This window comes from Triticum aestivum, chromosome 1A (genome assembly GCF_018294505.1).
Source record: "Triticum aestivum cultivar Chinese Spring chromosome 1A, IWGSC CS RefSeq v2.1, whole genome shotgun sequence".
Classification (NCBI taxonomy): Eukaryota; Viridiplantae; Streptophyta; class Magnoliopsida; order Poales; family Poaceae; genus Triticum; species Triticum aestivum.
Genome location: NC_057794.1, coordinates 545790438 through 545814883, shown reverse-complemented (window position 1 = coordinate 545814883; position 24446 = coordinate 545790438). Strand labels below are relative to the sequence as shown.

The following is a 24446-nucleotide window of genomic DNA, read 5'->3' as shown; positions in this document are numbered from 1 at the left end:
CATTCATTTTCTGGGGGAGAGGAAAAGAATGCCGTCCCACGCTCTGAGACTTGTGCTGTGCAAAGAAAAGATAGGCGCCGCAGGTCATGGTCAGACGAGATGGCTTGGCTAGGTCGCTGTGCAAATGATGATGGGCCACTCCCGCTCATGGCTGAGCTTTTTGGTTGACGCCTCCTAATTATAATTAATTAAGCAGCGCTGTTAGCCGTCGCTAATCTAATCTGATTCATTTGCTCCGGTTAACCCCGCCGACAAAGAAAAGGTCCAGAGGCTTCCCACCGCCCACGTCGTTGAATTTGCCGGGCTCTCCGGAAACAAGATATCCTCGAAGAATTGATTAAAAAAAGAATTAATTGGTGGATGGATGGAAGTGAAAGGTTGAAGGCTGAAGTGCCGGAGCGTGCATGTCTGGTCGACTCGACCATTCCACTTCCCTCACCCATACGTTTGTGGATCGGATATCTCGCTCGATTTTGTTGCCATCCTTCATGCATGCGTGGCGTGGTTAGCCTGCAGCTTGGACACCTCATGAGGCTGGTTGAAGAGTAACTTATACTAGTGTCATGCATATGACAGTAGTTTAAGGTGGTGTTTGGTTTAGAAGTTCTAGGACTTTTTCATTGTATGTCGAAAAAGTCCCTCCTATTTGGTTTGTAGTGACTTTTTAGAAATTTTTTCTAGTTTCTGGGACTAAAAAGTCCCTCAACCAAAAGTACTACTTCCGTTTCAGTTTACAAGTCCTACGCGTATACCTAGGTTATCAATTTTATCACCCTAATATAAACTATATAACATAAAAATTATATCGTTTGAAAATAGAACATCTAAAGTTTAGGTTGGTCAAATTGACGACCTAGGGGTACGCGCACGCCCTATAAACTGAGAGAGAGGTAGTAACATAATAGTAGTGTCATAGATGACTTCATTTATTAGCCTATAGACTTATCCTTTCTCGGGAAGCGCTATATTACAGTAACATATTATGTTACTCTAAACATCTCTCTTCCTATTAACTACATGCCACATAAGCAAAAAAAAATTAGAGTGCGCTATGTTACTACCTAAGTTATTCCCACTATGACTAGCCTGAATGGGCGGAGCAAAAGCCGGTGGACCACGATTTTGTGCCGCCGGGCACGAGATCGTATTGTTTTATTTGAGCTCGTGCTGCAGTAGGTCGGCCATTAAGATGTGCAATAACTAGACACATCCGAAAACACTTAAGAAAAGGATACGGCGACATGGATGCAACAACTCCATTTTTCTTGGTGCCGAGCGAGCATGCACTGTTGTTAGCTCGTCTTATTCTCACCTACAAATTATTGTCAGTGGACTATAAATGTAGGCACGTCCTTCATGAGAAACGGGGAAGATGAAGAGAAGAAGCGGGTCACTGTCACTTGAACACTTCTCGCGTACACTCAATTGGATTCCTTGGCCATTGGAAGCTTCAGAAATGGCTTCCCGAAAGAGAGAGAAAAAATCTCTAAAGGAAGCTGTTGAGGATATTACCGCTAGGCGTAAACCGATTTATTTGGGCTGGGTTAACTTTATTAGTGGTATAAGCAGATAAAGGCCCAAGGCCTGTAGTCGGTTAGAACATGTAGCCGTAAACCGGCCGGATGTATGACTTGTATTTTACGTTAGGAATAGAGAGATACCAACCGGAATACGAGTATGAACCGGTTGGGACTCTATGGACCGACGGGCGTCACCCGTGTATATAAGGGGACGACCCGGCGGCGGTTCAGAAAAAAGGACAGACAACAACTCGAGTCTATGCGAAACTTGTTTGCTCCCTAGCCATCGAGACCACATCAATTCCACCACAAGTAGACGTAGGCTTTTACCTTCATCGAAGGGGCCGAACTAGTATAAACCCCTCGTGTCTTTGTGTCCGCTTTAACCCCTTCAAGTAAACTCGTAGCGATGGCTCCACGACTAAGTCCTTTCGCTAGGACATCTGCCGTGACAAATCCACGACAGTTGGCGCCCACCGTGGGGCTATCGCACGATGGTTTGACGATCTTGGAGGGCAAGCTCAAAGGAATCGAAGGCTATGCTGTGGGCCAGATGACCAAGAGTCGTCGTGGCAAGATCTACATCGACGATGCAGGATGGGGTCCCGAGGCCGATTCGATTGAGTACGGGTACCGGGTCCCCTTCGGCGGCATACACGTTTTCATTGGCAAGATCGGTGAGCCAGGGCCTGAGCCGGACATCTGCACCGACCTCGTCGAGATGGCTCAGCGTGCGAGATCTACCCAGGCTAAACCGGCCGTGAAGCGTGCCTTCGTCGGAGTCATCCACGGAGGAGGGCGTGAGGACGAGTCAGAACATGGTAGCGAGGCCGTCATCTATTCCGGCGACGAGTCCTCGACCGGAGAGACCGAATCACTATACCAGTTACAAGACGACCAGGTTAGGGGCTGTTCCGATGGCGACAGTATTCCGGACCCCCCAGGCCAGGTCAACCGGGTTGGAATATTCATGGCCGGCACACAGGCGGCGAATCACTCTTCGACCGCCGCAGCAATGCTCTCCGGATCAGCAGGGGTAGGAGGCCTTGTGCGCCCGCCGGTTCAAGTTCTATCTGATCTATTTGATACACTAGCCGCGCTCATGGCAGAGGACAATCCAGCGGATCAGGAGGCCCATAATACAGAAATTGCAAAGGTGAGAGAGCAGATCGTGCAAGCCAAAGCGGATCTGGCCGCAGAAAAAGACAGGATGACCGCAGAGCGGGCCGCTTTGGACGCCCAGGCTTATAAACTCATGCTTGACCAAAACGCATCACAGGAGGTCTTAAGGCGGAAGCACAGATCACGCCTGCCGTTAGGGTTTGATCCCCGGAGTCTCTTTCACACTCCAGGAGCTGGACCCAGTAATCCGCCGCAGCACCTGGAGGCAAACCGGATTGAGGCACCAGGACCAGGGAGGACGGTCCAACCTCGCCTGATGGAACCTCCTCAGCAGAACATTGTGAATTTTCCGCCGGTCCAGACGCCCCCAGGTCATTATTCTAATCCTATGGACAACCTTGTTGCAGCTGCCGCGCGATTAGAGGCTATCCCAGTTGAAGGGGACTCTCCGCAAGCGATAGAGATGCGCCGGGTTAAGGAGCTTCTCCGGACCGCGTTGATTCAGCAGGAAGCATATTCATACAGCCGTGATCGGATTCACTCTACGCCCCGTCCAAGCCGGAGCTATAGCAGGCGCATGGATGAACCGGCCATATCGAGCAACGTGCGAGGCCGTGAAGCAGCCTATGGCAATAGCCCGGCAGGCGGTGTTCGCGGTGCTCAGGATGTGGTGGACCGGGCCCGGGCACGAAGGGAAGCCGAGTTAGCAGCGCAGGATGATGCGGATCAACTTACACCGGTTCGCCCTACCACCTTCACCGGACCAGGAGTCGCATCCACTTTGGGAGTGCCTTGTTTAATTCCCGCTTTACGCAATGTGCGCCTGCCCAAAGATTTCAAGGGTCCACGCAAGGTGCCGAGTTACACCGCTGATTTATCCCCTGAAGCGTGGATAGAGAGTTATGAGATGGCCATGGAGATGTTAGACGTGGATGAGGCCGCCTGTGCAAAATACTTCACCATGATGCTTGAAGGCATGGCGCGTACCTGGTTGAAGAGCTTACCGCCCAATTCTATCGACTCATGGGCCCAGTTGCGGGCCCGGTTTATCCAGAATTTCAAGGATACGTGTAAGCAGCCCAAATCCATAGTAGACCTGGCGGCTTGTGTCCAGGGGGAAGGAGAATCAACGACCCATTGGGTGCGCCGCGTTTCGGAAATTTTGCACTCGTCCGACAGGATTAATGCTGACTGCGGTCTTAACCCTGGAAGGCAACTGCCGGTTTGAGCCCTTAAAAATTGAAATTGGGACGCATGAAGCGGTTCTGTAATGACATGGGAACCCTCATGGCCGCTCTAGTGAAGTATGCTGATTCGGACAATACCAAGGATCCCGAGACTGATGATGATGAAGCAGGGAAGGGAAGGAAGAATAGCAACTCCAAACAGTAGCAGTACAAACCGGCGGGTCACAGAAACGGGGGCAAGCGCAAGGCAGATGGCAGCATGGACTTTGTGGCCAACACTAATGCACAGGACAGGGGGCAGCGGCGCAGAGGTAAAGCAGCAAATCGTAATGAGGCTCCCAATCCTAACGCAAGCCGTTTGAATTATTTGCTGAATCAGCCTTGCCCGAAGCACGGGACGAAGGAGGCGCCGGCTAACCACCTTTGGAAAGATTGTTATATCATGCAGGAGTTCAAAAACTCTAATGCCTTCCGGTATGATCACGGATCAGGTGGCGGTTCAGGATCCGGTTTCCACGGGCCGGATCACGATGGAGCTTCCAGTTCAGGTCGCATTCAGGGCGGTCACAATCACCAGAATAATCAGAACAGCCAGCAGCAGCAGCAGCAGCAGCAGCAGTCGGGTTATCAGAGCCAGCCAAAACAGTTGAACAATGGGCAATATCATGTTTTCACAACTAGTTTGGATAAACGCGACCGAAAACTCCGCAAGCGGGCAGTGAATTCTGTTGAACCGGCCTTACCACGTTACTTGCGCTGGTCGGAGCAGCCTATCGTGTGGAGCAGAGAGGATCACCCGCCCCGGGTTGATAATCCGGGCCAGCTAGCATTAGTGGTAGACCCTCAAGTGGGGGGTTATAAATTCACCAAGGTACTCATGGATGGAGGAAGCAGTATTAACATACTGTACTATGAGACACCGTATTCGACGGTCTGAGATCTTTGTCTGTTAAACCCATGCGGCGGAATGTCTCATAGTAAAAGGGGGCAGCCCCAGTGCATGTAGCTCCCGCTTGCGCAGGGTCAAGTGGTCGGACCCTTCCCCAGACCCTGCGCAAGCGGGAGCTACATGCACTGGGGCTGCCCCCTTTTACTATGAGACATTCCGCCGCATGGGTTTAACAGACAAAGATCTCAGACCGTCGAATACGGTGTTCCATGGTGTGGTGCCTGGCAAATCTGCATATCCCGTTGGTAAGATAGCCCTGGATGTGGCTTTTGGGGACGAGCACGACTCCCGGTCGGAAAAACTAACATTTGAGGTGGTGAAGATCCGGAGCCCGTATCATGCCTTGTTTGGCCGGCCGGCTTACGCCAAGTTCATGGCGCGGCCTTGTTATATCTACTTGCAGCTCAAGATGTCGGGTTACAAGGGGACAATAACGGTTCATGGGAGCCGTAGGATCGCTTTGGAATGTGAGGAAGGTGATGCGGCTTATGCAAAGTCGGTCTGTGCCACGGAGGAGTTAAAGTATTATAAGGACAATGTCGATCCGGCGGATATGACTCCTTTGAAGAAGCCAACTACAGAGCATGATTCAGATCTGAAGTTCAAATCGGCAGCTGAGACCAAGCTTGTTGACTTCGTGCCCGGCGATTCATCCAAGCAGTTCACTGTCAGTACTAATTTGGATCCCAAATAGGAAAGCGCGCTCATCGAGTTCATCCGTGAGAATCGGGATATCTTCGCATGGAAGCCATCCGACATGCCAGGTGTACCGAGGGAACTCGCTGAGCACACTCTTAATGTGGATCCTAAGTATAAACCGGTGAAACAATTTCTCCGCCGGTTTAACGAAGAAAGGCGAAAGGCCATTGGAGAGGAAGTGGCCAGGCTTTTGGCAGCTGGCTTTATCATTGAGGTGTTCCATCCAGAGTGGCTTGCTAATCCGGTGCTGGTTCTTAAGAAAAATGGCACTTGGCGTATGTGTGTGGATTACACAGATCTTAACAGGGCCTGTCCAGCGGATCCTTTTGCCCTCCCCCGCATTGACCAGATCATTGATGCCACGGCAGGTTGTGAGCGTTTGAGTTTTTTGGATGCATACTCTGGATATCATCAGATCAAAATGGCGGTTAAGGACCAGGAGAAAACAACGTTTATTACTCCCTTTGGAGCCTTCTGCTATGTGTCTATGCCCTTCGGACTCAAGAGTGCCCAAGCCACCTACCAACGGTATGTACAGAATTGCCTGCATAAACAGATCGGCCGCAATGTGCATGCTTATGTGGATGATATTGTAGTAAAGTCAAGGCAGAAGGAGACGCTGGTGGATGACTTGAAGGAAACCTTTGACAACTTGCGGGTTTACAAGATGATGCTTAATCCAGCCAAGTGTGTCTTTGGTGTTCCGGCAGGCAAGTTACTTGGTTTCCTGATGTCTAATAGAGGAATTGAGGCTAATCCGGAGAAGATTGCAGCCATCACCTCCTTGGCTAAGCCGAAGTGCATCAATGATGTTCAGCGTTTGGTGGGCCGAATCGCCGCACTAAGCCGGTTTATCAGCCGCCTCGGAGAGAAGGCCATTCCTTTGTACCAAATGTTGAGGAAGACAGACCATTTCATTTGGAGTCCAGCTGCTAATGAAGCATTTGAGGACCTGAAGCGGCAGTTAGCCAATCCGCCTGTTCTTGCAGCTCCGGTCGACAAGGAGCCACTGTTATTATACGTAGCGGCCAATGCTCGGGCAGTTAGCGTGGCTATTATGGTGGAATGCAAAGAGGCGGGCAAGGAATATCCGGTTCAGCGACCGGTTTATTATATCAGCGAGGTGCTTATTGAATCGAAACAAAGATATCCGCATTGGCAGAAGCTGGTCTATGGTGTTTTTATGGCCAGTCGGAAGTTGAAGCAGTATTTTCAAGGGCACCCCATCACAGTGGTCAGTTCAGCTCCCTTGGGTGATATTATACAGAACCGGGAGGCGACTGGCCGGATTGCCAAGTGGGCTATAGAGCTTGGGCCACACGGACTGAAGTATGTGCCTCGGACGGCAGTGAAGTCTCAAGCACTTGTTGATTTCATCAATGACTGGACGGAGTTACAAGCACCAGAGGAGAAGCCGGATCACACATATTGGACTATTCATTTTGACGGATCCAGGCAATTGGAAGGCTCGTGGGCTGGAGTCGTATTAACTTCCCCACGAGGTGATAAGTTTTGTTATGTTCTCCGCTTAATGTTCCCTTGTACTAATAATGCAGCTGAGTACGAAGCCTTGCTCCATGGTCTCCGGATGGCCAAAGAGATGAATTTAAGCCGGGTTAAGTGCTTTGGTGACTCGGACCTAGTGGCTCAATAGGTGTCTGGCACTTGGGATTCTAAGGACCCGCTCATGGCTGCATATCGTCGGGAAGTGGATAATATTGCGGGTTGTTTCAAGGGTTATCAAGTGGATCATGTGGACCGTCGGAAGAATGAAGCGGCGGATGCTTTAAGCCGGTTGGGCTCTCAGCGTAAACCGGTCCCGCCTAACGTCTTTTTGGACGTGTTGCACAACCCGTCAGTCAAGCTCCCAGGTGAAGCGGATTTGGCTATTCCTGATCCGGAGGCTCAATTGGTGGCAGCCCTGCATGTTATTCCGGATTGGACAGTTCCTTATCTTGCGTACATGAGCCGGGGGGAGTTACCAGAGGATGAGATTCTATCCAGGCAGATAGTCCGGCGATCCAAGTCTATGACGATTGTCAATGGTGAATTACATCATTGCAGTGTATCAGGGGCGTTTCAACGTTGTGTTTCTCCTGAGGAAGGCTGTGAAATCTTAAGAGAAATCCATGTAGGGGATTGTGGACACCACGCCGGTTCAAAGTCTCTGGTGGCAAAGGCGTTTCGTCACGGGTTCTACTGGTTGACATCGCATGCTGACGCGGAGGACTTGGTTAAACGGTGTGATGGATGTCAGAAATTTTCAAGGCGTGCTCATGTGCCGGCTCAAGAATTAAGGATGATCCCAATAACATGGCCGTTTGCAACTTGGGGGCTGGATATGGTTGGGCCTTTTAAAAGATCCAAGGATAAGAAAACCCACCTTTTGGTGGCAGTTGACAAATTTACCAAGTGGGTTGAAGCGGAGCCTGTCAGCAAGTGTGATGCAGCAACAGCGGTGCAGTTCATCAAGAAGGTGATTTTCCGGTTTGGTTTTCCACACAGCATCATTACTGACAATGGTACCAATTTATCTAAGGGCGCTATGAGGGAGTTCTGTGAACATGAGCATATCCGGCTTGACGTGTCGTCAGTGGCACACCCCCAGTCCAATGGACAAGCAGAACGAGCTAATCAAGAGATCTTGCGAGGCATCAAACCCCGGCTTATGGTCCCATTGCAAAGAACACCAGGATGTTGGGTTGAAGAGCTACCATCTGTGCTATGGAGTATCAATACTACGCCAAACCGATCCACATGATACACGCCATTTTTTATGGTCTACGGAGCGGAGGCAGTTCTCCCTAGTGATATCCGGCATGATTCGCCTCGAGTGGCAGCTTATGTCGAAGCGGACAATGAGACAGCCCGGCAAGACGCTTTGGACCTATTGGACGAGGAGCGTGATGTAGCAGCTGCCCGTTTGGCAATTTACCAACAAGATCTTCGTCGCTATCACAGTCGCCGGGTTAGAACCAGAACTTTTCAAGAAGGAGATTTGGTGCTTCGGCTCATCCAAGACCAAACAGATATGCACAAGTTATCCCCACCTTGGGAGGGACCTTTCGTGGTCAGCAAGAATCTGCACAACGGGTCATATTATCTGATTGATATTCGAGAGCATAAAGACTCACGTACATCAGACGAGGAGACCAACAGGCCGTGGAATATAGCTCACCTTTGGCCTTACTACACTTGAGCCATCGGCTCTATCTATGTACATATCATGACAGTGTATATATTATCTTTGATATAATAAAACTGGAGCCCCAGCTAAAGCGGGGTCTCTGTCTTTCTCATCATGTGAGGTTACACGGAGTGGTTCTGTTTAAAGCGGCCTCCGGTTTACCCCTTGACATTTGTTTTTTATATATCACTGGGGGCCTTGGTCGTGTCCGAACCAACGCGACACCCTTTGATAGGCGACAGCCACCAGATCATTGGGGACATGGTCAAGTCTGAACCAGTCACGCCTCTTGGTCGGCCTAAGGCCACAAAATCACTTGGGGGCATGGTCAAACCCGAACCATTGCCACGCCTCTTGATCTGGCATATATGCCACGAATCATTTGGGGACCTGGCTGACTTGAATCATTGTCACTCCTATTGGGGGCCTTGATCCTGTCCGACCATGGTAATACCATCTGATCAGCTCAGTATAGCATATTTTTGTAAATGGTTTTTTATCATTGCCTTTGTTTCCATGTTATTTTCATGGTTTGTTTTTTCTTTGCTTTTGTCGGATTTCTTTTATGTCGACAAACACCTTTTTTCCGATTCAGCCGATGGGTTTGATTCCCCTTTAATCCGGAGGAGTATGCCCGGTTTACCTTTTTTCCTGTTAACATCATGGAATAACAAGGGGGCTCGTATTGATTCAGTACGATTTATACGGGAGCTATTTTCTCCCACCTTTTTTCTTTTGACGGTAATGGTTTATAAAACCGCCGCTTCAGGCTCGGCTAAGCCAGCTTCATACCCAAACATGGCAGTTCAAATTTTTCTGATTGCAGGAAATATGAATTGGAGTTCTTCAAACGAAAGCTTCAGTACTTATGCACGAAGGCATATTCCAGTTAGAAGCATTAACTATCCTATTACAGGGCAGCACGGTACCCAAATAAGATCATTGTTCTTTTCGGAAGATATCACAAACAGCTCTCCAAACCGGCTTCTGGTTCAAGCTTGCTCCTCATCCTCCGCCGCTTCAGCTTCCTCGTCTCTACCCATTGGCTGGAAATCAACAGTGGTCCAGTCGATTCCCATTAAAGCTTGGAAAACAGCCTCTTCATGGATCAGGGAAGACGGTTCAATATCAGGGGCATAAGTGTGCTTACGGATTGGAGGGATCAGATTCTCCGCTTCAATAGTTGGGGCAGGCACTCGCTTGTTTTGCTCGTTATATTGCGCTTGGTAATGCGTCAAATCTGCCTCTTCAGCTAGCTGGCAAGCCAGAGGGTGCACTGCACGGTTTATTGCCCTTAAATCCTCTTCGTTGAATTCAGAGCCATCTTCTTTCAGGCTGGGATAGCCTTGAGCTGCTTCCACAGGATCAAAATCTGGCACCCATGCCTTTGCCCGGATTAAGGCATTGATGGCTCCGGTTCGGGCAGCGGATTTTTTCAGCTCCTCAATCCGGGCTGGAAGCATTGACAACTTGCTAAGAGTGTCCTGGATTAAAGAGGGTGCCGGGTTGTTGTGAGAAGCTGTGGTGATGATCCGTTGGGCTCCGGTATACAATTGTTCCACCAAGGTGTAGGCAGCTTTCAATTTCTTCCGCACATCATTTCCTAAGTGCCCAATACGTGTTCCTACAACAAGATTGGAATGGTCTCAAACCGGATTTACGCTACAGCGGGTTCAAATTATTACAGAAGTTACAAGGAGCTTACCAAAGATTGCAGCAGTCATGGAGTGTATTTGCCGCTGTACGGCCGTCAGTTCATCCACCACCGGTTTAAGGGCAGCTTCAGCATTTTCAGCTCTTTTGGTTAAACCGGCCTTCTCAGTGGCCCAGTCAGCCCGCTCTTTCTTGAAGCCTTCTTTCAGCCGTTCAGCAGTGCTCAAAGCGCTGGTTAATTCTTGCTTTGCCTTATCTGTTTCAGCCTGCTGGGTTTTCAAGGCCTCCTGCAAATCGGCAACTCGATCCTCCTTGATTTTCACCTCAGCCTGCACACAGACAGCGTTTAAGCTTTGCACAGGCGATCCAAGGAGTTGAAGTATCAACCACATAACAAAGTTATATGCCTGACACTTGGGGGCTAATGTACCTTCAATTTTTATATATTACTCGATCACAAAGTCCCAAGCTCAATACAAGTATTCAACTGGCACTTGGGGGCTAATGGCTATTTGATCAAGTTATGTTCTAAGGACAGTTCTCTATTGGAGCCCCGGTTTACTTATGCTAAGTTAGACCGGTTCTTGCGGGCTATACCGATCGGTTTCAAGAATGTTCAGGATCAAGTCACGGTTTGACCAACGTTACAAACCGGCCCTTGGGGGCTAGAAGGATGGAGGTAATGGCAGCAAGGAAAGAAGTAAGTTACCTCAAATTTATCCCTCATCATTTTGACCAGGCCAGCTTCACAGTCACGGCTAGTGTAAAGCCGGTTTAAATAGCCAGAGTGAAGATCTTGGGCACTCAGAGCAGCATATGTCTCTAGTTCAACATCCCATTTTCCTTTGTTCAAAGCGGAAAAATCCTCTTTGATGGTATGCTTGGTAAGGGTGACAGGATTCCCGGGTTCAGAGCGGCCCACACCGGTAATCACAACATCATCATCTTTGGACTCGCCAGTTTGTGTTGGTGCGGCCGTTTGGTCAGCAGGAGTGTGGGATTTCTCAATTTGGATGGAGCTGGCAGGCGGATCGGCAGAGGCTGGAGTATTAACAAACCCTTCTTCAGGAATAACATCGTCTTGCAAAGGAGGATCATTGGGGATATCTTCAGAAGTAAACATTTCACGATCCGGCGCTTGGTCATGTTCTGGGGCCACATCTTCTTCAGCCGCTTTATCCAGGCGGGCCTTCTCGCTTGGTTTCGGTTTAGCCCTGAAAGAAAAACAAAAAGTCAAGGAAAAGCATAAGCCATTATGCGGTATACTGGAAGTATATGTTCAGTTTAACTTACCCAGCAACTGTTTTCAAAGGTGGTAGCTGAGTGGCTGACGATTCACCAGACGATGAATGAGAAGTGACCTGATAATCGGAGTCGGATGGATTAAGAGGTTGACGGAAGAAACCCGCTTTAGGATTTAAATCAATAAAAAGGTCGGAGACCTCAGAGCAGCGTTTTCGAACTGGACTGTTCGGTAAACCGGCAGAGGTAACTACCTGGCCACTGTGCCGGGTTGTGCGGCGAGCTTCGTGTTGCTGGGTCTTCATAAGAAATTGGGAATCCAGATAAGCAAGAGGATGAGAAAATTTAACTTTCCGGTTTGCCCGGCGAAATTTTGGCAAAGGCAAGATTTCTGAATCGGAAGAGAGAATGATTACCTCAACGAATCCCGCATTGCTGGCTTCAGCGTCATCCTGACAAGCATCATCATCAATAAGGCGTGTAAAAAGCAAGCCAAGTGAATCAAGTTCTACCTCAAGATCTGGATTACCCACATCATCATCAATGGCTGGGTCAGATGAAGCGGTGGTTTTTCTCTTATGAGCTGGTTTCTTGATAACCTTGGTCTTGGGCCGGGTTGGCCGTCCTGCCTTCTCCGTTTTATCTTGCGAAAGCTTCTTGCTCCAAAACGGATTATCACTCTGAGTCAGCAATAATTAAAGGTCAGGCAGATAAAGCAGTAACAGGTTCAATAATAGAGCAATTAAAATCTTACCGCTGGCGGTTTGTTGGTGATGCAGTAAGGAAGCAGACCGGTTTGGGCACAGAGGTGCTCCGGTTCATTCAACATCTTCTTTACAGATTCGGTGACTTCGTCGTCGGAGATTTGAATTTTGATATGTCGGAGTGGGTCATCAACGCTGCCAGTGTATGTGCACATCAAACCGGGGCGCCGACTTAGAGGCAGAATGCTCCATGATATCCAGCAGCGTGCAAGGTCTATTCCTGTTGAACCATTGGCCATGAAGGCCCGGAGCTTGGACAATTGAGGAGCATATTTAATTCTCTCCTTGGCGCTTAGCCTTTGTGGAAAAGGGTGAGTGTTCCTGAGCCGTTCCGGACGGAAGCCAGGCAAGGGATTTTCATTGTCAGGGGAGGTATCCTTGCAATAAAACCAAGTTGCGTTCCACTCCTTGGGGTGAGTATGGAGTTTGACGTGGGGATAGGTGATTTCCTTCCTCTTCTGAATGGCCATACCGCCCAGTTCGGTGTTAGGGCCGTCGGTGAATTCGGTACGGCGGTTCAGATGAAAGAGATCTCTAAATAACTCGACTGAAAGCTCATCTTGAAGGTATGCCTCAGAAAGTACTTGAAAGTGACATAGATTGGTGACGGAGTTGGGGCTAATATCCTGTGGACGGAGTTGAAAGTTGGCTAACACATCCCGATAAAATTTAGAGCCGGGCGGTTTGAAGCCCCAGGCCATATGATCAGCGAAGACCACAACCTCTCCTTCCTGGGGCGTGGGAGGACATTCATCTCTAGGAACCCTCCAGTGGATCGTATCTTTACTATCCAAAGCACCGATCAGGACTAGATCGTCCAACTGTGATTCTGTGACGCGAGAGGGAACCCAGTTGCACTCATACACTTGTTTTGCCATAATGAGATCTACAAGAAATAGGTAATCCGGTTCAAGGACATGCCGGATAAAAAGGTGTTAATCTAACTACGATAAACCGGCGGCCGTGCCTATAAACCGGTTTTCTACAATGCGGCGTCAAATGGATTCTGGCGGTTCAACCAGGGGACTAATGATATATACCGGTTTAGCAATTTTTCTATGGTAAAGTTAAACCGCCTGACCTACGCGTCGGAAGCAATTGAAGCTATGGATAATTATGTATGCAGAAACAAGTTTCACAAAATCTTGTTACAGCCGCGGATCTACAGCAAGCTCACAAAACAGGAAATCTCTCGAAGAGTAAGACGGAAACAGAAGTGAACCATTGAGCGGATATGTGCGGGAGATCTATGGGATTAGATGAGAAGTTGCAAGCGGAGGCGTAGGGATCGCTACTGAATACAGCAAGAGTTCGCGGATTCATTCAAGATCAGAGAACAAATATGAAGCGCGTGATGAACACAGCACGAACACGGAACCCTAAGAACGGATCTAGGTTAAGAAGAGGAGAAAGCTTACCGGGAACGGAGAAGATGCGGGAAGGTGCCGCAATACTCTGGTACGTTCAGGTTGATGCAGCGGCCTGAGGCGAGGCAGAGGTCGACGGCGGTGGCGGAGCTCCAAAGCCGGCGACGTGAGGAAGAAGAAGAAGAAGGGACGAAGGGGAAAGGAAAGAAATGACCCTTCGGTCTTATTTATAAGGCAACTGAGCTAGGTCAAGCGCGCGGACCCAGGAGCTGTTATTAAGAGGACGTTATAAATTTCATGATGACGTCATGCCGGTTTACAGCAACCAAAAATGATGACGACATGAAGGTTTACCAATTACCAGAAGATATCCAAGATGCAAGGTTGTGTGAAGGATTGACATGAACCAGTTCAAATCAATCTGGGGGCTAATGTTGGGGATATTACCACTAGGCGTAAACCGGTCTACTTGGGCCGGGTTAACTTCATTAGTGGTATAAGCAGATAAAGGCCCAAGGCCTGTAGTCGGTTAGAACATGTAGCCGTAAACCGGCCGGATGTATGACTTGTATTGTAAGTTAGGAATAGAGAGATACCAACCGGAATACGAGTATGAACCGGTTGGGACTCTATGGACCGACGGGCGTCACCCGTGTATATAAGGGGACGACCCGGCGGCGGTTCAGAAAAAAGGACAGACAACAACTCGAGTCTAGGCGAAGCTTGTTTGCTCCCTAGCCATCGAGACCACATCAATTCCACCACAAATAGACGTAGGCTTTTACCTTCATCGAAGGGGCCGAACTAGTATAAACCCCTCGTGTCTTTGTGTCCGCTTTAACCCCTTCAAGTAAACTCGTAGCGATGGCTCCACGACTAAGTCCTTTCGCTAGGACATCTGCCGTGACAAATCCACGACAGAAGCCGTAGATTTCGAGTGCTGGGGAGAAACCCCGACCGACAATGCGCGGCGACGCAATGTCGAACGGCACGAGAAAAGGATCACTGCCACTGGGATCGGCCGGTGGCTGGTCGTAGCGCCGGTAGCGGCATCGCGGCGAACCCGGCCGCCACCGACGCAGACGCACGTACGGCAGCGAACGCGTGGAGACGGAGGAGCGGCGGCACCGCCCGGCCCCAGCCTGTGGCACCGGTGGGTGGACGGACGGATAGGGAGATAGCGACGGTGAGCGGGGCGGGGGGCAGCAAGTGGACGGCGACGCCTCGTCAGCGCCCGCGGTGCGCGGCCGTGTGAGTCCACCGCTCGTGCGCGTTCGTTCCGCTTTTCGTGGCCCCGCCCGGCGCACGCACGCGGTCATCGTGTCGTGTCGACCGATAGCCAGAAGCTGGAGATCTCTGAGTGATGGACGACTGGGCAGGATGACTCAATCTTGTCTCTCCGCGGGTGAATGCTTTTTTTCCCGTCACTTGAGCAGTCGAATGCTTTGGGACACCAAATTCGCTTCCCTATTTTGCCATCTATTAAACGAGAAATGACTAATCCGTATTTCTAAGAGCATCTACAGCCGACATGTTGCAAATTTGGGCACGCGCCCGCAGACAGTGACCGAGCCGGCCTTAAAATTTATCATTTGTAACTATATACCCTATTTCCAGAATATCTATTACATGCAGGGTCATGCATGCACGACCATCATCTTGTCCGTCTTGAGCCGGCTAGGCTGTCAAAACACACCCAAAAAAATGCTCATCCTAAGATTTTCACATCTGTGTTAGTCCCACCTCGCCACGTGATGAGCTAGTCGACCGGCTTAAATAGTTGGGTCATCATCCGCAAAAAGAAATAGCTGGGTCATCCAAAAGTATATAGCGATAAGCTTTTGACACCATTGCATCCTTTGTTAAGAAGATGGACTGTCACTGTGAATCTCCTATGTTTACCACACACTTATTTGTGGACGGGGGAGTAGATGATACATAATCAGCTTCTATTCCTTGACAAGGGAAACATTCATGTTAGTATTGCTTTTTATGAATCACAATGTGTTGATAAAAATCGATGAACAAAATAAAAATCTACTATCACTGTAGTAGGGGTATCAACGTACATGAACGAGACGAACTTGACACTCGATGAACAACCATCAGTTGATGAAATGCAGTCTAGTGTCAAGTTATCTCGTTTACGCAGCGAGATTTGATAGACACGATGAAAGGATTCCAAACATAACGAGACTTTTTGACGATTTTTTCTAGACATTGATGGCCCGAGAATTTGTGATGTTTTAGTAGTGATTTTTGCTCGGTTTCACTACAATTCTTCTTACACTTTGGATATTTCTAACGCTAATCCCTCAAAATAGAAAAAAAATCCACCTGTCAATGTCTAACGCTAATTCTTCTAACTGACATCAATCGCATTCGTAACTTGTCAACCAAGAATGCTTTTGTTCCTCCTGAAGCATGTCGCCAAGCTTGGAAGAGCCTCACATTGATGTGCTCTGAAGATGATCTTGAAGTTGATGGCTTCACTAAAAAATTCAAGTTCTGCTCCACATCGCCTTCCAATGCTAAATGGCGTGAGACGCCATCCAATGAGGCCTCTGACTACTCTTCATCCTACAATTCATGCACATGTTATTGATGATGAAGATGATGTTACCTCACCAGTTTCTCCTGCATTGCTTCAAGATTTAGCGCCAGGCCCTTCTGCTCCGCCCATCAACAATGTCGACCCGACTGCACCAACACCTTCACCACCTCCCGGAAAAGTTTAGACACTCTGTGTCTTCAACCCCTTTTGGTCATTTGATGACACGGGGGGAGAAGTATACGGGTTGATAGTCTTCGAGCGGGCATATTGGGTTGGGTTGTCTATATTTTGTTAAGTTTGCAACTCCCGTTCTACTCATTTGATGTTTTGGGTTATAAACTTAAGTCTTGATGGACATCGGCTACATTTGCTACTTTGGTTTCTTTGTGCGCTGCTTGAATTTGATCTTATGCGCGTGGAGTCATTCTGCAGATTCCCATATGTCATTGTGCATTTCATTATCTTCAAATTATCTGGTATGCACTATGATTGGATTCCATGATATAGGGGGAGTTCTCCACAATCAAAACCTACCATGTGCATTTGCCTTCAAAGCAAAATCTTCATATGTTCAGGGGGAGTTCTCTCGATATCATGAAATCATAATCTCCATGTCCTTACTCCTTACCTTCGTGTTTTTATATCTCTGTTGAAAACTTCAACTAGATTGTCATCAATCACCAAAAAGGGAGAGATTGTAAGTGCATCTAATGTCACCCCTTTGTTGGTTTGGGAGTATTAATGACAAACCTTGTTGAGGGACTAATGTGTTTGTGAGATTCACAAGATAACATAGGTAGAAGTCCCTGGAGATTCGGTTTAACTGTCGTAGACGATCCCTAAAAATGTCTGAGGACATTGAAGTCAATGGTTGCCCATGAAGATAATGGAATGCGAAGAGTTAGCTTCTTTGTAGGTTTCATTTTCTTTTTATCGAGTCATAGGAACCACTGCACTATTAAGTGTGGTCGAGGTGGAACAAAGACAACTGTTGAAGTAATTACTCAACCAAAAGCCTACATCTTCCGTGTGAAAATAATGAGAGAAAATCTTCTTCAGAGTTGGATGAGTCAGCTTTGCTTGTAGTCCAAGCCAAGCTATCGCGTGTGTTTGAAATCCGACTGTTGGACACGTGTCGGTTGGCCACTGACCCAAGGTCGGTTCGGTCATATCATGTTGGGTTGCCTACTGACTACAAATAGCCCGCCCCTCCACCATCGAAGACTTTGAGTATTGCACAACTTTTATCTTTTGAGAGCAACCCACCTCCAAAGCCTTTGAGAGAAATTTTCTGCCAGAAAAAACCCAAACATCCAAAGCCCAAAGTGATTGAGCATCACTGAAGACATTCTGTTATGCGTGAACTGAATACTTGTTACCCTTGAAGACTACGATCTTCCAGTCGGTTAAGCGTCGCATTCTGAGCCCGAAAGTCATTGTGGATTGCCGATGAACAAAGTATGTGAAGGTTTAGAAGTCTACCTTTGAAGACTTACTTGAGTGATTGGGTGAGGTCTACAGTGACCTTAGCTCAAGGGGAATAAGTTGAAGACACGGTATTTTAAGTTTAATCTTAGCCTTCTAACTAGACGTACAACTGTTACACCATGTGGAACTAGTCCAACAAATCACTTGTCTTCTCTGGGCAACTAGTTCTATCACTCCAATTCCCCGCTTACTGTTTTGCATTGTGAAGGCTTCGCTTGCTCATTCTGTTTGAAGTCATTGTGTAGGATAATCTCTTTGATTACATCTTTGTCTTCACATTAACTGTTTCTGTATATTGTTCTCTGCTACCTAGTTTGCTGTTTGCATTCACGTCACACATCTTATGTCAACATGTCTAGCGTAGTTATTGTTTTGCTTCCGCGTCTTCGAAGACATTGCCTGTTCCGAAGACAGTCATAAAAATCGCCTATTCACCCTCCTCTGGTAGATAAATAGCACTTTTAGTTCTCCTCTTTAGAAAGTGTAACATTTCATAAGCCAATATTGTATTATCAGAGATAAGCCTACTCGGAACAAAGGCGCTTTGGTTACCCAAAATGATCTCCCCCCGAGATGCACTTCAACCGGTTTGCGATGTTGTTGGAACAAGTTTGTACATAATAATAGTACAAAGGCTAATTGGGTGTAGGTCTTTTGGACTTTGAGGGTTCTTCACCTTTAGGATAAGGACCATGATGGTGTCATTCCATCCCTCCTGGATACAGCCGCCACACAATATGTGTAACACTTTTTTTTTTTGAACGTTCGTATGTGTAACACTTCATGCACCACACCACCACCTTCTCTTGTCTTTATTATGGAATCGCACAGCACAACCAGACAATCCACCGCCGCTTCCCCATCGATCGATCATCATCACGAGTTCGTCCGTCCACCCAGAAAAGCAAAACAAAATAGCACAGCGCTACTCCCTGCCGCCGAGCACCACTCGCCAGCACGCTCGCAAAAAAGAATCGCCACCCAAAAATCGTGGACCTCAATCCCCACACCCCCATCTTCCCGCGAGCGCGGCGTCCCCTTTGACTCAGCAGACGGCGACACGCCGACGTGTCCCCGCCGGCGCGCCGCGCAGGTCGTATCCATCCATCCACGTGTTCCAGGGGCGGGCGGGAGGGAATCCGTCTCCCCCTCCTCCCTCCTCCACACCCGTTTCCCTCGCGGCCCCGACTCGGCCACCGGCCCGGCTGTACGACTCCGGCTCGCGGGCGGCTATAAATCGCCCGCCCTTCCCCTCCCGAGCTCCACTCCGTTTCCCCCTCGTTTTTAATCCGATTCGGCAACCAAACCCACCTGTTACTTCTAACCAGAAGCTAAATAAATCCATAAATCCGCCGGAAGAGAGACAGAGAAGAGAGAACCCACCGAACAATCGCGGCGGCGGCGAGAGGCAGGCGACCGGCGGAGCAATGCCTTACTGCGAGGTGGATCGGTACCAGGCCGGCGACAAGTGGGAGGGCGTCCGCCTCTTCTACCGCCGCTACGGCCGCGGCGCCACCAAGGTGCTCCTCGTCATCGGTAAGCACGCCGCCCCGCCCAATCCGATAGGAAAATTCAATCCTTTTTCTGGTTCGGAGGAACTCTTCTCTGAGAAATGGTTCTTCGCTCTCTTGATTGATGCGCAGGTTTGGCGGGGACGCACGACTCGTGGGGCCCGCAGATACGGGGGCTGACCGGGTCCATGGAGCCGGCCGACGGCGGCGACGAGCTCACCGCCGCGCGGACGGACGAGGAGGCCGGCGCCCCCGCCGCCGCGCCGGCGACGGCGACGGTGGAGGAGGAGGACGTCGGCGAGGGCATCGAGGTCTGCTGCTTCGACAACCGCGGCGTCGGCCGCAGCTCCATCCCCCCGCACAAATCCTACTACTCGTGAGTCTCTCTTTCTCTCCACCGTCGTCTCCTAGATCCAATTTTCCGTCGGTTCCGATCATCGGCGGGCAGAGTTAGGTTAGGTGGACGACATCGACATTGTTGGTCTCCCAAGATCTGCAAGGAAGATTGTAGCTTTCGGCGAGAATAAATGCACGTTTTACTCGATTCATCCTCCCTTCCTTCGCGATTGCTTTCATTCATGAGAAAATAATACTCTACTAGTAGTACCACGCGTGCGGCCGAGAGGAAGAAACAGAGGGCGACATCTAGCTCCATGAAACGCGTTGAAAAGTCAACGGCCGATGGTTCTCTGTACTGACCGTGTGAATGAACGACCTTCTCTTCTCTTTCAGGACATCGATCATGGCGAGGGACGCGCTGGCCTTGATGGACCATCTGGGGTGGAAGAAAGCCCACGTCTTCGGCCACTCCATGGGCGCGATGATTTCCTGCAAGCTTGCAGCGATGGCGCCTCACCGGATGTCCTCGCTGGCGTTGCTCAACGTCACCGGCGGTGGGATGGAGTGTTTCCCCAAGGTACTGCGATGTTGCAACCTGCTTGTTCATTTGGGGAGCTCTGAGTACCTGAGAACAGGCCAAGGGGTTACTTTGTTTGAGATGTGGAACTTTGCCTGTGCTGACTGATATGCTGCCAATTTTTCAGGTAGATGCACAGATGCTATCTCTCGCATTCCGGTTCTTAAGGGCGAGAACTCCGGAGCAAAGAGCTCTTGTGGACTTGGAAACCCACTATACCAAGGTGAGAAATTGAGGATGCACTGTTTGTCATTGCCTGAATAATGTGCAAACTAGTTTTTCTGTGCATGCTTTTTGTTCCAGTGGTAACATGTGTCACTCAAATGCAGGAATACCTTGATGAGGAAGTTGGATCCTGCACAAGGAGAGCAATCCTGTACAAGGTGAATGCCATATACTTGCACGGAGTATTCATTATTCTTCCTGCTAGTTTTACCGTGTGCATCAGACTAATTTTTTTGGATTATATTTGTTGATTATCATGCTGTTTGCTGGGGGTTGTCCTGTTAAGGAGGTCATTCAAGAATTCTGTTAAAGCATCTTGTAGGTGTCTGGCTAGGCCTTCTTTTTGTGGAAGTTTGGCATTATGCTTTTGCATTTCCTGCTTTAGAATATAAAGACAATGCACCGCATAGGGATAAACTGTTGGATCTTTTGTTTGGATGAAAGGAAGCTTTTGTTGTATCCACTTTGGAACATTGTCTGCATATATTTGGCTCCTTTTGTTATGGAAATTTCATCTGTACTTGTACATTGAACTTTCAGGAATATGTGAAGGGCATATCATCTTCAGGGATGCAATCTAATTGCGGGTTTGAAGGTCAAATTAACGCATGCTGGACTCACAAAGTGACAACTAAAGAACTGGATACAATACGTGCTGCTGGTTTTCTAGTTTCAGTTATTCATGGAAGGTTAGTCTTGAAATATCCAGAGCAATATGCATCCGTTTCTCAGAATCTGCACGCTTAATGTGTGTTCCTCTTTTTTCTACGTATACCTTGCTTTACAAATAATACAGGCATGATATTATTGCGCAAGTATGCCATGCGAGATGGCTTGCACAAAGGCTTCTTCCTGCTGCTAGAATGGTGGATCTTCATGGTGCACATCTAGTCAGCCATGAAAGACCAGAAGAGGTAAGCATCAAGTTTGGTAAAGTAGTAGAGCTGGGTAGATCGAATCATTGAAATACTCACAACTGTCGTAAACCGAGCAAATAATTTCAATAGAGTTTGCATATAAATGATCATGATGGAGCTTTTTAGGATGTGCATTCGTCTGGTAGGCTGAGTTTCACGATTTAAAGCTGCATTTTCCGCTGAGATGTGAATCATGGGATCACATTTAAATTAGACATAGAAGAGTACGCATCCTGAACTTATGCGAAATGAGAATCTTATTGCTTGATGCTGCAACCTGGATGAAGAATTCCAAAGATGATCTCTGAGAGCATCGTTGGAACATGCTACTTTTGAAGATATTTTTTATCTGTCTTTAAAATGGCCTGTGTGCCCATTGCCCAGTAGAAGTGTTAATGAGGACCAGATTTTAATTTTTAACTTAAACTATGAGTACATCTCATAATTCCTTAAGCGATGTAAGCAGACATACAAACCTACAAAGTGAGACAATTGCCCCTTTCAGACACCAGTATGTTTGAGAAAGTTGTACACATTGACTTAACTATTTAAGTTGCCAGACATATATGGTTACAGTAAGACATCTTAATAGACTGACCGTCAAGACTCTCCTCAGACCTTGACCTGTAAGAACGGCTTCTTTTTGTTCCAAAGAGAGCCTTACGAAGTTACAATAAAGCATATGAATGAAATACTGATACAACTAGGTCGTCGTCAAATTCATGTTCCAAAGAAAAACAAGAAACACAATTGTGATAATGAGCATTGATTTCTCCTCTCATTCATCTTTACAAGTGACCGTAGAGCATAAGAAAGTAAGGAACTGATGTGATTATCAATCTATGACAGGTCAACAACGCCCTAATGGATCTGATAAAGGCCACAAAGTATGCGATGGCACCTCAAGAGTGGTCGTCCCAGCCGGAGAACACATCAGGTATGCTTAACCGGCTGACGGTCACAAAATTCATTCGAAGGCTTTGGAAGGCACACCTCTTACGCTGATCTTTACAACCAGAAACCGGGGCCCTTATTTCTGCGAGGCCTGTAACCCTCACGATACGAACAGGCGAAGCTGGCAACGCTGCCGTAGCAGCGTATAACCTACTTGCAAAGTTGCAACTAAGCTTTCTTTATGTCATAGGCCTGATAGTGATGGCGTTTGAGCATGTGAGGAACATTGTAAGAGTAACGAAGCCCGTGAGGGTCGTGGCGATCCAGTCATCATAAGGTAAACAAACTCTTCCTCCACTACATACATAAGTCGTCGTATTTCCTAATTCCTGGCAGATTCGCTTACCGCAGTTGGTGTGTTTGATTTTGCAGAAACAAAAGACATGTAAATTATACCCCCGAAGCCGGCGAGGAGATCATATTTCATGTCTCCTCCGTATACCATCTGTGGAGATGAGACGAATTTAGAGTAGCATCTCCGCAAGAATTGAACCTATTTTTCCTCCTCCCTTGAGAAAGGCCCTCTGCTCTCGGCAGAAACAACGTTTCAAGACTGAAGAACAGAGGAGCTATACCTGCATTGCGCGCACCTGGGCAGAAGCGTCGCAGGGCGTGGTGATTGAGATGTGCTGCCATACATTGTACTATTACTGTAGCTCGGAGAGAGCAAATGGATGTACCTTGTGTGATGAGTGTAATTAAGCTGTGACCAATATGTACACGGCCGCATGTTGCGTTGCGTTGTTGATGTCGGCGTTGTTGTGTACTCCATTGTTGTGCTGTGATCATCCCTTTGAATAAATCGACTCGATCTTCACTTCTCTGCACCCTTCTGGGGTAGGTGAATATTTTCTTACCTGTGCAATGTTAGTTGCGGATGTACTCGTATACAACAGTGGCACATACTCCATCCATTTCTAAATATAAGATTTTTTTAGAGATTTCAATACGAACTATATAAGATGTATACAGACGCATTTTAGAGTGTAGACTCGCTCATTTTAGAGCAATGGCAAATTGGAAGCCGGTATATACAAGAAAATGAAAATCACAGGTTGAAGAACACACGCACGGCGTCATAGTTGAAGAAGGGGCGGATTGATGGAAAGGAATGTTCAAAAGCTTGAGCAAGTAAAATAAATCCTTAGGAAATCACGGATAAGATGATTTGATCTTACCTCAGCAAGCGAAAGAGCAGCGACCTTTTTCTTCCTGGTGCAATGCAATACGAGCTCGAATGTTGCGCCGAAAGGCCCCCTTCCCCGCTCCTGCTGATGATACATGCGACAGAATGAAGGTGTCCTGGTTAGAAGGATGATGATACAAATACATGCACACTCTCTTTGCATCCTGCTTGCTTCATCAATCTGTGTCTGCCATCAAATGCTCCCTTAGGTCAGTGCCGTCTTCCGACATCAGTGCTCTCAATCTTCATAACTGAACAGGTTATCATTTCCAGCCATTCTGTCAAGATGTAGCTCGAGTCTCTCAACAAACTGAACAATGATGGCAAGATGCGGAAAGCCGATTTTTTTTTTTTTTTTTTTTTTTTTTTGCGGGGAGATGCGGAAAGCCGATTAGCCGAGGACACAAACTAATCTTAAGGACGATGCGAGGTTCTCTCCAGACACACGACCCACCAACCAAAACAGCAGTCTTGAAAGGCCGGAACTGGCTTGACATGTCGCAGAGGACAGGACACGACATGGCACGGAGATAACAAGCTGCTACTAGCAGATAAGCTGACCTGGTGAAGCGGTGATCGGCGGCGACGCGGGGATGACCGGCGGCGAGGGCACGGGCGAATGAAACGAGCTTGGAGAGGGGCGCACGCGCGGCAGGGACGGACGAAGAAGAGGACTGCGGGTGGCCGTGCGTGCACTGCAAGCAAGGCAAAAGCAGCGACAGAGAGAGAAAGCGGACGGTACATTCGCTGGATCTTCTCGCCCAAATATTCGCACTCGCGGTCGCGGGAGCGGATATTCGCCGGCGCGCACGGAATAATCCCGAGTACGCCTCCTCCTTTTTTTTTGAGACAAGAGTACGCCTCCTCCAGTCGAAGGCGCCTCCACCCACCACACCGTTCGACCCAAGTTGGGCTTTGGGCCTCTCGCTGTTACAGCGGGCGGGCGGGCGGCCCGGGTGGTGGTGGAAGGAAGGAAGTTGGGCCTACGAGGTACGCATCTCTCTC

At 48.4% G+C, this 24446-nt stretch overlaps 1 protein-coding gene and 1 long non-coding RNA gene across 3 annotated transcripts; one reads left to right on the top strand and one right to left on the bottom strand.

Annotated features, from left to right (window-relative positions):
* The first annotated feature begins 18593 nt into the window (after window positions 1-18593).
* On the top strand, window positions 18594-23076 carry LOC123065328 (putative aminoacrylate hydrolase RutD). Of its 2 annotated transcripts, none has more exons than XM_044488658.1 (10): window positions 18594-19268; window positions 19376-19619; window positions 19976-20159; window positions 20287-20382; window positions 20489-20542; window positions 20925-21073; window positions 21181-21298; window positions 22151-22238; window positions 22446-22532; window positions 22628-23076. In XM_044488658.1, the coding sequence occupies exons 1-9, from the start codon at window positions 19160-19162 to the stop codon at window positions 22529-22531; spliced, it is 1128 nt and encodes a 375-aa protein (XP_044344593.1). In that variant the 5' UTR covers window positions 18594-19159; the 3' UTR covers window position 22532; window positions 22628-23076. The 2 variants fall into 2 exon arrangements, with proteins under 2 accessions (XP_044344593.1, XP_044344590.1); XM_044488655.1 differs by having other exon boundaries at window positions 18598-19268; window positions 22320-22532.
* On the bottom strand, window positions 22052-24361 carry LOC123065373 (uncharacterized). The gene is made up of 2 exons (XR_006431004.1): window positions 24003-24361; window positions 22052-23523 (listed from the first exon to the last, which is right to left on the bottom strand). It is a non-coding gene; the product is annotated as an uncharacterized lncRNA (long non-coding RNA).
* Window positions 24362-24446: the final 85 nt, after the last annotated feature.

Bases quoted from the DNA above. Each gene is read 5' to 3' on its own strand.
- LOC123065328 (XM_044488655.1), top strand. From the start codon at position 19,160: ATGCCTTACTGCGAGGTGGATCGGTACCAGGCCGGCGACAAGTGGGAG. The intron at 20,160-20,286 runs GTACTGCGATGT...CCAATTTTTCAG, and splicing joins GGATGGAGTGTTTCCCCAAG to GTAGATGCACAGATGCTATC. The intron at 21,074-21,180 runs GTTAGTCTTGAA...CAAATAATACAG, and splicing joins GTTTCAGTTATTCATGGAAG to GCATGATATTATTGCGCAAG.